Source organism: Ambystoma mexicanum, chromosome 9 (genome assembly GCF_040938575.1).
Source record: "Ambystoma mexicanum isolate Mex_15411 chromosome 9, UKY_AmexF1_1, whole genome shotgun sequence".
Classification (NCBI taxonomy): Eukaryota; Metazoa; Chordata; class Amphibia; order Caudata; family Ambystomatidae; genus Ambystoma; species Ambystoma mexicanum.
Genome location: NC_090931.1, coordinates 1,553,406,568 through 1,553,422,875, shown reverse-complemented (window position 1 = coordinate 1,553,422,875; position 16,308 = coordinate 1,553,406,568). Strand labels below are relative to the sequence as shown.

The window sequence follows — 16,308 nt, the reverse complement described above, 5'->3', positions numbered from 1 at the left end:
GGAATGTATAGCTAAAGGTTCTTTATTTGCCGACGACCAATCTCGGTATATGTTATTTCTGCACCTGGTTTCATTGGCCTGTTATTTCCATGTGATTACAGGACACCCCGATATCACAGCCATGGACACAATATGCATTAAAGTCGAGTCTGATGACTATTCCGTTGAGTGTGACGAACCAAAGATTGGCAATGACATCAGTTCAGCAGGTGAGTAGAATAAAATATTTAACACAGTATTGGGGGTCCAGCAGGTGGGCAGAATAAGGGACTGGAAAATGCATTGGGGTCCAGCAGGTGGGTAGAATAAGGGACTGGAAAATGCATTGGGGGTCCAGCAGGTGGGTAGACTAAGGGACTGGAAAGTGCATTGGGGGTCCAGCAGGTGGGCAGAATAAGGGACTGGAAAATGCAATGGGGGTCCAGCAGGTGGGTAGACTAAGTGACTGGAAAATGCATTGGGGGTCCAGCAGGTGGGCAGAATAAGGGACTGGAAAATGCATTGGGGGTCCAGCAGGTGGGCAGAATAAGGGACTGGAAAATGCATTAGGGGTCCAGCAGGTGGGTAGACTAAGGGACTGGAAAGTGCATTGGGGGTCCAGCAGGTGGGCAGAATAAGGGACTGGAAAATGCATTAGGGGTCCAGCAGGTGGGTAGACTAAGGGACTGGAAAGTGCATTGGGGGTCTAGCAGGTGGGCAGAATAAGGGACTGGAAAATGCAATGGGGGTCCAGCAGGTGGGCAGACTAAGGGACTGGAAAATGCATTGGAGGTCCAGCAGGTGGGTAGACTAAGGGACTGGAAAATGCATTGGAGGTCCAGCAGGTGGGTAGACTAAGGGACTGGAAAATGCATTGGGGGTCCAGCAGGTGGGTAGACTAAGTGACTGGAAAATGCATTGGGGGTCCAGCAGGTGGGCAAAATAAGGGACTGGAAAATGCATTGGGGATCCAATAGGTGGGCAGACTAAGGGACTGGAAAGTGCATTGGGGGTCCAGCAGGTGGGTAGACTAAGGGACTGGAAAGTGCATTGGGGGTCCAGCAGGTGGGTAGACTAGGGGACTGGAAAGTGCATTGGGGGTCCAGACTAAGGGACTGGCGATCACCCTGGAAGTGTGTGATTGGTGACCACATTGGGGTCCAAAGGTGGCACTATCACTAGGTGCATCATTAATGTCTACCCCAATGGCACTGTCATGGCACAGGGCTCATAGCCCAACCTCCTCCTTCTTGGCTGGCGTCTTCCGTCTCTCATCAACTTCCTCCATTCTCCTGCCACTCCTTTTTCTGCAACCCCGCTGGCCTCTTCACCCCCCACCAACGGGTGTACCTCACCCTTGTACCCCGCCTCGGAAGAACTTTTAAAGGTGGCATCCTGCTTCACCTAGTTACCCTCAATTCTTGCTGTGCTGTCAAACACTCCTCTGACATCTGTAACCTCCTTGAAGACTTTGGGGGTCATTACGAGGTAGGCGATAAGGGGTTAACGGCGCCGTCAACCTCTTACTGCCTCATTACGAGTTCTGCTCGCGGGACCAGCTAAGGCCGCCTGGTAAAACCAGGCGTCCTTAGCAGGTCCCGCGACCTGACTAGGGTGCTATGTTATCACCCTCCCCATTCCCATTGACCCCTATGGGGGCTTGAATGGGAATGGGGGTGTGTTCCTTGAATGAGGAATTACCGGGCCCTCCAAGGTCGGAATGGCCCTGTAATTCCTCATTCAAGGAACCCGGACCCGGTACCCGGTATGGGGGTAGCCATGCCACTAATAGCGGCATGGTTTCACTGTATAAATTCAATAAGCATAAACATGGTTACCTCCATTATCGGAATGACCCCCTTTGACCTTGATTTTCTTGCTCTCACTGAGAAGTGGTTCAATGCCAGATCTGTCACTGCTTTTGATACACTCCTTCCTGAGGGCTACAAGATCCATTCCACACCCAGGTCTAACCGGTCTGAAGGCAGATTAGCCCTTGTCTTCCCTGAATAAGTCCCTGCTTCCATCATACCCACTCAATCCTACTCTTCCTTTGATTGGCTTATCTGCAAGCTTTGCATCTTTTCTATCCTACCCTCTTGGTCACTCTTGCTACTATCTACTGGATCCCTGGGCTGACCTCACCTCTTCTCTCCTGACCTCTACATCTAAGCTTCTCCTCCTCTGAGACTTCAATATTCACCTCGACTCACCTGATTCGGCCACTTTACTCTTCCGCAACCTCTGCGACTCCTTCCCTCACCATTCTTCCCTCTGGCCCACCCCACTCAAACCTTGGATGCACTCATCTCAGCTGATATCTGCTTCTCTAACCCTCTCACTACACCCCTCTCCTGGTATGACCATGCTCTCCTCTCCTCCCATCTGTAGCTATCTGGCTAAGCTTCTACCCGCACTGCCAACCTCCTTTGCCGTCATTCGACCGATGAAGCGAGTGTCAGTAGCTGGTTTTGCCGCCTCCTTTATTCCTGCCCCGCTCCTGCTATTGACTCTTACACTGACTCAGCCCTTGCTAATTTTCACCTCTCATCTCCAACACCCATGATATCCTTGCCCCAGTCCCGAGGATCCGCATGAAGCCTGCTGCCAAGTGCAATAGTTGGTATGATTCCGGCATAGCTTCGCTGAAACGCAAGGGCAAAGTTGCTGAACAAAATGGTTGGCTTCTGGCACATCCTCTGACAAACTGACCTGTCGCCTGCTCCAAAGACAATTCAGACTTTCCATCCGCTCCAGGAAACCGGCCAATATAGAAGCCTGCATCTCGGGGGCCACAAACAACACAGCTGAACTTTTCAAAATCTGCAAGGAACTTGCCAATCCTACTGCAATCTCCACTTCTCCTCTTCCTTCCCAGGCCCTTCGCACGGCTTTGGACCCCATTTCACTACCAAAATCCAGGCCATCCTGTTCTCTCTCCTCTCCTCCCTGTCTCCTCCCCTGCACCCAAGCCTCCCTTGTCCCCCCTTCTCTCCTCCTTCTCAACCATATTTCCGGATGAGGTCACCAAGACAGTTTGCTTTATGAAAGCCTCCTCCAAACAGATGCTTCCCTGCTCCTCTAGAACTATAAAAGACAACATTGCCTCTCTCGCGCCCTCCTTGGCTGAGTTCTGTAACCAATCTTTTGCCACTGGCTTCCTCCCCTTACCCCTCAAGCACTTCCTTGTGCATCCCCTCCTAAAAAAGCCATCTGCTGACCTTTCCTGCCCGACTAACTACCACCCTATCTCCACTACCCCCTTCTTGGGCAAACTCTTGGAGAGGTTGGCCATCTCCCAACTAGCCCATCACACTGAATCTGTTGGCTGTCTCCACGACCACCTGTCTGGCTTCAGAGCAGCCAGAGGCATGGAAACTGCTCTCATGAACACCCGTGATGACTTGTTCTCAAACCTAGACTCCAACTCTCCTGTTCTCATCCTCCTCGATCTGTCCTCTGCCTTTGACACAGTCAATCATTCCACCCTCATAAATCGGTATCTGATACCCTGGGCATCAGACCGGGCACTGGATTGGTTGACCTCTTTCCTTTCGAATCAGCCCTCCCAAGTGCAACTTGGCCCTTTTCACTCCTACCTCACTCTCTACTTGCGGCGTTCGTCAGGGCTCTACCCTCCCGCCGTGGCTTTTCGACATTTACCTTGCCCCTCTTGCCTACTTGATCTCCACCTTCTCTCCTCATTTCCAGTGTTATGCTGACGACACACAGCTCTACTTTAAGCTTCCTCCCTCTCTCATTCTTGACTGTCTGACTGCTATTTAGGCATGGTGTGCTTCTAACAATCTCTGCCTTAATGCCTGTAAGACTGAGATCCTTCTCATTGGGAACCCTGCCTCCTGCACCCCCACCTGCCTACTCTCTGGCCGCCCTTCTTGGGCATCCTCCCCTCACCCTTGTGTGAGGCTAAAAACCTGGGTGTCCTCTTCGACGACTCTCTCTCTCCTTCTCACCTCATATCGCTGACCTTGCCAAGAAGGCTTCACCTCCTCAGAGGCATTCTCCCTTTCCTCACCTTCCCCCAGAAACTCAAGGTCTCCAGAGCTCTGCTTCTCTCCAGGCTGGATTACTGTAACAGCCTCTTCCTTAATCTGCCTCTTTCCTCCCATGCCCTCACTAATCCAGAATAGGACTGCAAGACTTATCCTTCACCTCAAGCCCAGGGATCGCATCTCTCCAGCCTTAAAATCTCTCCACTGGCTCCCTGTGATTGCAAGGATCGCCCTCCTGTGCTCTGCTTAGCACTTGCCCAGCCGCTCCGGCCTCCTGCACTTCTCCCTTTTTCCCTCTCCCTATCCCATCCCTTCGCCCTGACCTACCACCTCCCCCTGCACTTCTCCCTCTTTCCCTTTCCCTATCCCATCCCTTCACCCTGATCTACCACCTCCCCCTGCACTTCTTCCTCTTCCCCTCTCCCTATCCCATCCCTTCACCCTGATCTACCACCTCCCTCTGCACTTCTTCCTCTTCCCCTCTCCCTATCCCATCCCTTCACCCTGATCTACCACCTCCCCCTGCACTTCTTCCTCTTCCCCTCTCCCTATCCCATCCCTTCACCCTGATCTACCACCTCCCCCTGCACTTCTTCCTCTTCCCCCTCTCCCTATCCCATCCCTTCACCCTGATCTACCACCTCCCCCTGCACTTCTTCCTCTTCCCCTCTCCCTATCCCATCCCTTCACCCTGATCTACCACCTCCCCCTGCACTTCTTCCTCTTCCCCTCTCCCTATCCCATCCCTTCACCCTGATCTACCACCTCCCCCTGCACTTCTTCCTTCTCTCCCTATCCCATCCCGTCACCCTAATCAACCACCTCCCCCTGCACTTCTTCCCCCTCTCCCTATCCCATCCCTTCACCCTAATCTACCACCTCCCCCTGCACTTCTTCCCCCTCTCCCTATCCCATCCCTTCGCCCTGATGTACCACCTCCCCTGCACTTCTTCCACTTCCCCCCCTCCCTATTCCATCCCTTCGCCCTGATCTACCACCTCCCAATGCACTTCTTCCCCCTCTCCCTTTCCCATCCCTTCACCCTGATCTACCACCTCCCCTTGCACTTCTTCCCCCTCCCCCTCTCCCTATCCCATACCTTCACCCTAATCTACCACCTCCCCCTGCACTTCTTCCCCCTCTCCCTATCCCATCCCTTTGCCCTGATCTACCACCTCCCAATGCACTTCTTCCCCCTCTCCCTATCCCATCCCTTCACCCTGATCTACCACCTCCCAATGCACTTCTTCCTCTTCCCCCTCTCCCATCCCTTCGCCCTGATCTACCACCTCCCCCTGCACTTTTTCCCCTCTCCCTCTCCCTCTCCCTATCCCATCCCTTCACCCTAATCTACCACCTCCCCCTGCACTTCTTCCTCTTCCCCTCTCCCTATCCCATCCCTTCACCCTGATCTACCACCTCCCCCTGCACTTCTTCCTCTTCCCCCTCTCCCTATTCCATCCCTTCGTCCTGATCTACCACCTCCCACTGCACTTCTTCCTCTTCCCCCTCCATATCCCATCCCCTCGCCCTGATCTACCACCTCCCCCTGCACTTCTTCCTCTTCCCCTCTCCCTATCCCATCCCTTCACCCTGATCTACCACCTCCCCCTGCACCTCTTCCTCTTCCCCTCTCCCTATCCCATCCCTTCACCCAGATTTACCACCTCCCCCTGCACTTCTTCCTCTTCCCCTCTCCCTATCCCATCCCTTCACCCTGATCTACCACCTCCCCCTGCACTTCTTCCCCCTCTCCCTATCCCATCCCTTCACCCTAATCTACTACCTCCCCCTGCACTTCTTCCTCTTCCCCCTCGCCCTATCCCATCCCTTCGCCCTGATCTACCACCTCCCCCTGCACTTCTTCCTCTTCCCCCTCTCCCTATCCCATCCCTTTGCCCTGATCTACCACCTCCCAATGCACTTCTTCCCCCTCTCCCTATCCCATCCCTTCACCCTAATCTACCACCTCCCCCTGCACTTCTTCCCCCTCTCCCTATCCCATCCCTTCACCCTGATCTACCACCTCCCCCTGCACTTCTTCCCTCTCTCCCTACCCCATCCCTTCACCCTGATCTACCACCTCCCCTTGCACTTCTTCCTCTTCCCCTCTCCCTATCCCATCCCTTCACCCTGATCTACCACCTTCCCCTGCACTTCTTCCTCTTCCCCTCTCCCTATCCCATCCCTTCACCCTGATCTACCACCTCCCCCTGCACTTCTTCCCCTCTCCCTATCCCATCCCTTCACCCTGATCTATCACCTCCCCCTGCACTTCTTCCTCTTCCCCTCTCCCTATCCCATCCCTTCACCCTGATCTACCACCTCCCCCTGCACTTCTTCCCCCTCTCCCTATCCCATCCCTTCGCCCTGACCTACCACCTCCCCCTGCACTTCTTCCTCTTCCCCCTCTCCCATCCCTTCGCCTTGATCTACCACCTCCCCCTGCACTTCTTCCTCTTCCCCCTCTCCCTATCCCATCCCTTCGCCCTGATCTACCACCTCCCCCTTCACTTCTTCCCCCTCTCCCTATCCCATCCCTTCGCCCTGATCTACCACCTCCCCTGCACTTATTTCCCCTCTCCCTATCCCATCCCTTCACCCTGACCTACCACCTCCCCCTGCACTTCTTCCTCTTCCCCCTCTCCCTATCCCATCCCTTCGCCCTGCCCTACCACCTCCCCCTGCACTTCTTCCTCTTCCCCCTCTCCCTATCCCATCCCTTCACCCTGATCTACCACCTCCCCCTGCACTTCTTCCCCTCTCCCTATCCCATCCCTTCACCCTGATCTACCACCTCCCCCTGCACTTCTTCCTCTTCCCCCTCTCCCTATCCGATCCCTTCACCCTGATCTACCACCTCCCCCTGTACTTCTTCCCCCTCTCCCTATCCCATCCTTTCACCCTAATCTACCACTTCCCCTGCACTTCTTCCTCTTCCCCCTCTCCCTATCCCATCCCATCCCTTCGCCCTGATCTACCACCTCCCAATGCACTTCTTCCCCTCTCCCTATCCCATCCCTTCACCCTGATCTACCACCTCCCAATGCACTTCTTCCTCTTCCCCTCTCCCTATCCCATCCCTTCACCCTGATCTACCACCTCCCCCTGCACTTCTTCCTCTTCCCCCTCTCCCTATCCAATCCCTTCACCCTGATCTACCACCTCCCAATGCACTTCTTCCTCTTCCCCTCTCCCTATCCCATCCCTTTGCCCTGATCTACCACCTCCCCCTGCACTTCTTCCCCTTTCCCTATCCCATCCCTTCACCCTGATCTACCACCTCCCCCTGCGCTTCTTCCTCCTCCCCCCCTCCCTATCCCATCCCTTCACCCTGATCTACCACCTCCCCCTGCACTTCTTCCTCTTCCCCTCTCCCTATCCCATCCCTTCACCCTGATCTACCACCTCCCCCTGCACTTCTTCCTCTTCCCCTCTCCCTATCCCATCCCTTCGCCCTGATCTACCACCTCCCCCTGCACTTCTTCCTCTTCCCCCTCTCCCTATCCCATCCCTTCGCCCTGATCTACTACCTCCCCCTGCACTTCTTCCCCTCTCCCTATCCAATCTCTTCACCCTGACCTACCACCTCCCCCTGCACTTCTTCCTCTTCCCCCTCTCCCTATCCCATCCCTTCACCCTGATCTACCACCTCCCCCTGCACTTCTTCCTCTTCCCCTCTCCCTATCCCATCCCTTCACCCTGATCTACCACCTCCCCCTGCACTTCTTCCTCTTCCCCTCTCCCTATCCCATCCCTTCACCCTGATCTACCACCTCCCCCTGCACTTCTTCCTCTTCCCCTCTCCCTATCCCATCCCTTCACCCTGATCTACCACCTCCCCCTGCACTTCTTCCTTCTCTCCCTATCCCATCCCTTCACCCTAATCTACCACCTCCCACTGCACTTCTTCCCCCTCTCCCTATCCCATCCCTTCACCCTAATCTACCACCTCCCCCTGCACTTCTTCCTCTTCCCCCTCTCCCTATCCCATCCCTTCGCCCTGATCTACCACCTCCCCTGCACTTCTTCCTCTTCCCCCTCTCCCTATCCCATCCCTTCGCCCTGATCTACCACCTCCCAATGCACTTCTTCCCCCTCTCCCTTTCCCATCCCTTCACCCTGATCTACCACCTCCCCCTGCACTTCTTCCCCCTCTCCCTATCCCATCCCTTCACCCTGATCTACCACCTCCCAATGCACTTCTTCCTCTTCCCCCTCTCCCTATTCCATCCCTTTGCCCTGATCTACCACCTCCCCCTGCACTTTTTCCCCTCTCCCTCTCCCTATCCCATCCCTTCACCCTAATCTACCACCTCCCCCTGCACTTCTTCCTCTTCCCCTCTCCCTATCCCATCCCTTCACCCTGATCTACCACCTCCCCCTGCACTTCTTCCCCCTCTCCCTATCCCATCCCTTCGCCCTGACCTACCACCTCCCCCTGCACTTCTTCCTCTTCCCCCTCTCCCATCCCTTCGCCTTGATCTACCACCTCCCCCTGCACTTCTTCCTCTTCCCCCTCTCCCTATCCCATCCCTTCGCCCTGATCTACCACCTCCCCCTTCACTTCTTCCCCCTCTCCCTATCCCATCCCTTCGCCCTGATCTACCACCTCCCCCTGCACTTATTTCCCCTCTCCCTATCCCATCCCTTTACCCTGACCTACCACCTCCCCCTGCACTTCTTCCTCTTCCCCCTCTCCCTATCCCATCCCTTCACCCTGCCCTACCACCTCCCCCTGCACTTCTTCCTCTTCCCCCTCTCCCTATCCCATCCCTTCACCCTGATCTACCACCTCCCCCTGCACTTCTTCCCCTCTCCCTATCCCATCCCTTCACCCTGATCTACCACCTCCCCCTGCACTGCTTCCTCTTCCCCCTCTCCCTATCCGATCCCTTCACCCTGATCTACCACCTCCCCCTGTACTTCTTCCCCCTCTCCCTATCCCATCCTTTCACCCTAATCTACCACTTCCCCTGCACTTCTTCCTCTTCCCCCTCTCCCTATCCCATCCCTTCGCCCTGATCTACCACCTCCCAATGCACTTCTTCCCCTCTCCCTATCCCATCCCTTCACCCTGATCTACCACCTCCCAATGCACTTCTTCCTCTTCCCCTCTCCCTATCCCATCCCTTCACCCTGATCTACCACCTCCCCCTGCACTTCTTCCTCTTCCCCCTCTCCCTATCCAATCCCTTCACCCTGATCTACCACCTCCCAATGCACTTCTTCCTCTTCCCCTCTCCCTATCCCATCCCTTTGCCCTGATCTACCACCTCCCCCTGCACTTCTTCCCCTTTCCCTATCCCATCCCTTCACCCTGATCTACCACCTCCCCCTGCGCTTCTTCCTCCTCCCCCCCTCCCTATCCCATCCCTTCACCCTGATCTACCACCTCCCCCTGCACTTCTTCCTCTTCCCCTCTCCCTATCCCATCCCTTCACCCTGATCTACCACCTCCCCCTGCACTTCTTCCTCTTCCCCTCTCCCTATCCCATCCCTTCGCCCTGATCTACCACCTCCCCCTGCACTTCTTCCTCTTCCCCCTCTCCCTATCCCATCCCTTCGCCCTGATCTACTACCTCCCCCTGCACTTCTTCCCCTCTCCCTATCCAATCTCTTCACCCTGACCTACCACCTCCCCCTGCACTTCTTCCTCTTCCCCCTCTCCCTATCCCATCCCTTCACCCTGATCTACCACCTCCCCCTGCACTTCTTCCTCTTCCCCTCTCCCTATCCCATCCCTTCACCCTGATCTACCACCTCCCCCTGCACTTCTTCCTCTTCCCCTCTCCCTATCCCATCCCTTCACCCTGATCTACCACCTCCCCCTGCACTTCTTCCTCTTCCCCTCTCCCTATCCCATCCCTTCACCCTGATCTACCACCTCCCCCTGCACTTCTTCCTTCTCTCCCTATCCCATCCCTTCACCCTAATCTACCACCTCCCACTGCACTTCTTCCCCCTCTCCCTATCCCATCCCTTCACCCTAATCTACCACCTCCCCCTGCACTTCTTCCTCTTCCCCCTCTCCCTATCCCATCCCTTCGCCCTGATCTACCACCTCCCCTGCACTTCTTCCTCTTCCCCCTCTCCCTATCCCATCCCTTCGCCCTGATCTACCACCTCCCAATGCACTTCTTCCCCCTCTCCCTTTCCCATCCCTTCACCCTGATCTACCACCTCCCCCTGCACTTCTTCCCCCTCTCCCTATCCCATCCCTTCACCCTGATCTACCACCTCCCAATGCACTTCTTCCTCTTCCCCCTCTCCCTATTCCATCCCTTTGCCCTGATCTACCACCTCCCCCTGCACTTTTTCCCCTCTCCCTCTCCCTATCCCATCCCTTCACCCTAATCTACCACCTCCCCCTGCACTTCTTCCCCCTCTCCCTATCTCATCCCTTCGCCCTGATCTACCACCTCCCCCTGCACTTCTTCCTCTTCCCCCTCTCCCTATTCCATCCCTTCGCCCTGATCTACCAACTCCCCCTGCACTTCTTCCTCTTCCCCCTCTCCCCATCCCATCCCTTCACCCAGATCTACCACCTCCCCCTGCACTTCTTCCTCTTCCTCTCTCCCTATCCCATCCCTTCACCCTGATCTACCACTTCCCCTGCACTTCTTCACCCTCTCCCTATCCCATCCCTTCACCCTAATCTACTACCTCCCCCTGCACTTCTTCCTCTTCCCCCTCGCCCTATCCCATCCCTTCGCCCTGATCTACCACCTCCCCCTGCACTTCTTCCTCTTCCCCCTCTCCCTATCCCATCCCTTTGCCCTGATCTACCACATCCCAATGCACTTCTTCCCCCTCTCCCTATCCCATCCCTTCACCCTAATCTACCACCTCCCCTTGCACTTCTTCCCCCTCTCCCTATCCCATCCCTTCACCCTGATCTACCACCCCCCTGCACTTCTTCCCCCTCTCCCTATCCCATCCCTTAACCCTGATCTACCACCTCCCCTTGCACTTCTTCCTCTTCCCCTCTCCCTATCCCATCCCTTCACCCTGATCTACCACCTTCCCCTGCACTTCTTCCTCTTCCCCTCTCCCTATCCCATCCCTTCACCCTGATCTACCACCTCCCCCTGCACTTCTTCCCCTCTCCCTATCCCATCCCTTCACCCTGATCTATCACCTCCCCCTGCACTTCTTCCTCTTCCCCTCTCCCTATCCCATCCCTTCACCCTGATCTACCACCTCCCCCTGCACTTCTTCCCCCTCTCCCTATCCCATCCCTTCGCCCTGACCTACCACCTCCCCCTGCACTTCTTCCTCTTCCCCCTCTCCCTATCCCATCCCTTCGCCTTGATCTACCACCTCCCCCTGCACTTCTTCCTCTTCCCCCTCCGCCCTATCCCATCCCTTCGCCCTGATCTACCACCCCCCCTGCACTTTTCCCCCTCTCCCATCCCTTCGCCCTGATCTACCACCTCCCCCTGCACTTATTCCCCCTCTCCCTATCCCATCCCTTCACCCTGACCTACCACCTCCCCCTGCACTTCTTCCTCTTCCCCCTCTCCCTATCCCATCCCTTCACCCTGATCTACCACCTCCCCCTGCACTTCTTCCTCTTCCCCCTCTCCCTATCCCATCCCTTCGCCCTGACCTACCACCTCCCCCTGCACTTCTTCCTCTTCCCCCTCTCCCTATCCCATCCCTTCACCCTGATCTACCACCTCCCCCTGCACTTCTTCCCCTCTCCCTATCCCATCCCTTCACCCTGATCTACCACCTCCCCCTGCACTTATTCCTCTTCCCCCTCTCCCTATCCCATCCCTTCACCCTGATCTACCACCTCCCCCTGTACTTCTTCCCCCTCTCCCATCCCTTCACCCTAATCTACCACTTCCCCCTGTACTACTTCCTCTTCCCCCTCTCCCTATCCCATCCCTTCGCCCTGATCTACCACCTCCCAATGCACTTCTTCCTCTTCCCCCTCTCCCTATCCCATCCCTTCACCCTGATCTACCACCTTCCCCTGTACTTCTTCCCCCTCTCCCTATCCCATCCCTTCGCCCTGACCTACCACCTCCCCCTGCACTTCTTCCTCTTCCCCTCTCCCTACCCCATCCCTTCACCCTGATCTACCACCTCCCAATGCACTTCTTCCTCCTCTCCCGTCCCTTCACCCTGATCTACCACCTCCCCATGCACTTCTTCCCCCTCTCCCTATCCCATCCCTTCACCCTGATCTACCACCTCCCCCTGCACTTCTTCCTCTTCCACTCTCCCTATCCCATCCCTTCACCCAGATCTACCACCTCCCCCTGCACTTCTTCCTCTTCCCCTCTCCCTATCCCATCCCTTCACCCTGATCTACTACCTCCCCCTGCACTTCTTCCTCTTCCCCCTCGCCCTATCCCATCCCTTCGGCCTGATCTACCACCTTCCCCTGCACTTCTTCCTCTTCCCCCTCTCCCTATCCCATCCCTTCGCCCTGATCTACCACCTCCCCCTGCACTTCTTCCTCTTCCCCTCTCCCTATCCCATCCCTTCACCCTGATCTACCACCTCCCCCTGCACTTCTTCCTCTTCCCCTCTCCCTATCCCATCCCTTCACCCAGATCTACCACCTCCCCCTGCACTTCTTCCTCTTCCCCTCTCCCTATCCCATCCCTTCACCCTGATCTACCACCTTCCCCTGCACTTCTTCCTCTTCCCCTTTCCCTATCCCATCCCTTCACCCTGATCTACCACCTCCCCCTGCACTTCTTCCCCTCTCCCTATCCCATCCCTTCACCCTGATCTATCACCTCCCCCTGCACTTCTTCCTCTTCCCCTCTCCCTATCCCATCCCTTCACCCTGATCTACCACCTCCCCCTGCACTTCTTCCCCCTCTCCCTATCCCATCCCTTCGCCCTGACCTACCACCTCCCCCTGAACTTCTTCCTCTTCCCCCTCTCCCTATCCCATCCCTTCGCCTTGATCTACCACCTCCCCCTGCACTTCTTCCTCTTCCCCCTCTCCCTATCCCATCCCTTCGCCCTGATCTACCACCTCCCCCTGTACTTTTCCCCCTCTCCCATCCCTTCGCCCTGATCTACCACCTCCCCCTGCACTTATTCCCCCTCTCCCTATCCCATCCCTTCACCCTGACCTACCACCTCCCCCTGCACTTCTTCCTCTTCCCCCTCTCCCTATCCCATCCCTTCACCCTGATCTACCACCTCCCCCTGCACTTCTTCCTCTTCCCCTCTCCCTACCCCATCCCTTCACCCTGATCTACCACCTCCCAATGCACTTCTTCCCCCTCTCCCGTCCCTTTACCCTGATCTACCACCTCCCCATGCACTTCTTCCCCCTCTCCCTATCCCTTCCCTTCACCCTGATCTACCACCTCCCCCTGCACTTCTTCCTCTTCCCCTCTCCCTATCCCATCCCTTCACCCAGATCTACCACCTCCCCCTGCACTTCTTCCTCTTCCCCTCTCCCTATCCCATCCCTTCGCCCTGATCTACTACCTCCCCCTGCACTTCTTCCTCTTCCCCCTCGCCCTATCCCATCCCTTCGCCCTGATCTACCACCTTCCCCTGCACTTCTTCCTCTTCCCCCTCTCCCTATCCCATCCCTTCGCCCTGATCTACCACCTCCCCCTGCACTTCTTCCTCTTCCCCTCTCCCTATCCCATCCCTTCACCCTGATCTACCACCCCCCCGCACTTCTTCCTCTTCCCCTCTCCCTATCCCATCCCTTCACCCAGATCTACCACCTCCCCCTGCACTTCTTCCTCTTCCCCTCTCCCTATCCCATCCCTTCACCCTGATCTACCACCTCCCCCTGCACTTCTTCCCCCTCTCCCTATCCCATCCCTTCACCCTAATCTACTACCTCCCCATGCACTTCTTCCTCTTCCCCCTCTCCCTATCCCATCCCTTTGCCCTGATCTACCACCTCCCAATGCACTTCTTCCCCCTCTCCCTATCCCATCCCTTCACCCTAATCTACCACCTCCCCCTGCACTTCTTCGCCCTCTCCCTATCCCATCCCTTCACCCTGATCTACCACCTCCCCCTGCACTTCTTCCCCCTCTCCCTATCCCATCCCTTCACCCTGATCTACCACCTCCCCCTGCACTTCTTCCCCCTCTCCCTATCCCATCCCTTCACCCTGATCTACCACCTCCCCTGCACTTCTTCCTCTTCCCCTCTCCCTATCCCATCCCTTCACCCTGATCTACCACCTTCCCCTGCACTTCTTCCTCTTCCCCTCTTCCTATCCCATCCCTTCACCCTGATCTACCACCTCCCCCTGCACTTCTTCCCCTCTCCCTATCCCATCCCTTCACCCTGATCTATCACCTCCCCCTGCACTTCTTCCTCTTCCCCTCTCCCTATCCCTTCCCTTCACCCTGATCTACCACCTCCCCCTGCACTTCTTCCCCCTCTCCCTATCCCATCCCTTCACCCTAATCTACTACCTCCCCCTGCACTTCTTCCTCTTCCCCCTCTCCCTATCCCATCCCTTTGCCCTGATCTACCACCTCCCAATGCACTTCTTCCCCCTCTCCCTATCCCATCCCTTCACCCTAATCTACCACCTCCCCCTGCACTTCTTCCCCCTCTCCCTATCCCATCCCTTCACCCTGATCTACCACCTCCCCCTGCACTTCTTCCCCCTCTCCCTATCCCATCCCTTCACCCTGATCTACCACCTCCCCCTGCACTTCTTCCCCCCTCCCTATCCCATCCCTTCACCCTGATCTACCACCTCCCCTGCACTTCTTCCTCTTCCCCTCTCCCTATCCCATCCCTTCACCCTGATCTACCACCTTCCCCTGCACTTCTTCCTCTTCCCTTCTTCCTATCCCATCCCTTCACCCTGATCTACCACCTCCCCCTGCACTTCTTCCCCTCTCCCTATCCCATCCCTTCACCCTGATCTATCACCTCCCCCTGCACTTCTTCCTCTTCCCCTCTCCCTATCCCATCACCCTGATCTACCACCTCCCCCTGCACTTCTTCCCCCTCTCCCTATCCCATCCCTTCGCCCTGACCTACCACCTCCCCCTTCACTTCTTCCTCTTCCCCTCTCCCTATCCCATCCCTTTGCCCTGATCTACCACCTCCCCCTGCACTTCTTCCCCCTCTCCCTATCCCATCCCTTCGCCCTGATCTACCACCTCCCCCTGCACTTATTCCCCCTCTCTCTATCCCATCCCTTCACCCTGACCTACCACCTCCCCCTGCACTTCTTCCTCTTCCCCCTCTCCCTATCCCATCCCTTCACTCTGATCTACCACCTCCCCCTGCACTTCTTCCCCTCTCCCTATCCCATCCCTTCACCCTGATCTACCACCTCCCCCTGCACTTCTTCCTCTTCCCCCTCTCCCTATCCCATCCCTTCACCCTGATCTACCACCTCCCCCTGTACTTCTTCCCCCTCTCCCTATCCCATCCCTTCACCCTAATCTACCACTTCCCCCTGCACTTCTTCCTCTTCCCCCTCTCCCTATCCCATCCCTTCGCCCTGATCTACCACCTCCCAATGCATTTCTTCCTCTTCCCCCTCTCCCTATCCCATCCCTTCAACCTGATCTACCACCTCCCCCTGTACTTATTCCCCCTCTCCCTATCCCATCCCTTCGCCCTGACCTACCACCTCCCCCTGCACTTCTTCCGCTTCCCCTCTCCCTACCCCATCCCTTCACCCTGATCTACCACCTCCCAATGCACTTCTTCCCCCTCTCCCGTCCCTTCACCCTGATCTACCACCTCCCCCTGCACTTCTTCCCCATCTCCCTATCCCATCCCTTCACCCTGATCTACCACCTCCCCCTGCACTTCTTCCCCCTCTCCCTATCCCATCCCTTCAACCTAATCTACCACCTCCCACTGCACTTCTTCCTCTTCCCCCCTCCCCCTCTCCCATCCTTTCGCCCTGATCTACCACCTCCCCCTGCACTTCTTTCTCTTCCCCCTCTCCCTATCCCATCCCTTCGCCCTGATCTACCACCTCCCCCTGCACTTCTTCCTCTTCCCCCTCTCCCTATCCCATCCCTTCGCCCTGATCTACCACCCCCCTGCACTTCTTCCTCTTCCCCTCTTCCTATCCCATCCCTTCACCCTGATCTACCACCTCCCCCTGCACTTCTTCCCCCTCTCCCTATCCCATCCCTTCACCCTGATCTACCACCTCCCCTGCACTTCTTCCTCTTCCCCTCTCCCTATCCCATCCCTTCACCCTGATCTACCACCTTCCCCTGCACTTCTTCCTCTTCCCCTCTTCCTATCCCATCCCTTCACCCTGATCTACCACCTCCCCCTGCACTTCTTCCCCTCTCCCTATCCCATCCCTTCACCCTGATCTATC

General features: G+C 56.5%; 1 protein-coding gene across 1 annotated transcript in view; it reads left to right on the top strand.

Moving 5' to 3' along the window:
- LOC138489511 (zinc finger protein 182-like) overlaps positions 1 to 16,308 on the top strand; it is a 376,372-nt gene that overhangs the window by 232,762 nt on the left and 127,302 nt on the right. The window contains exon 7 of the mRNA XM_069617253.1: positions 102 to 209. Within this exon, the coding sequence (XP_069473354.1) occupies positions 102 to 209 (108 nt within the window). The remainder of the gene's footprint in view (positions 1 to 101; positions 210 to 16,308) is intronic.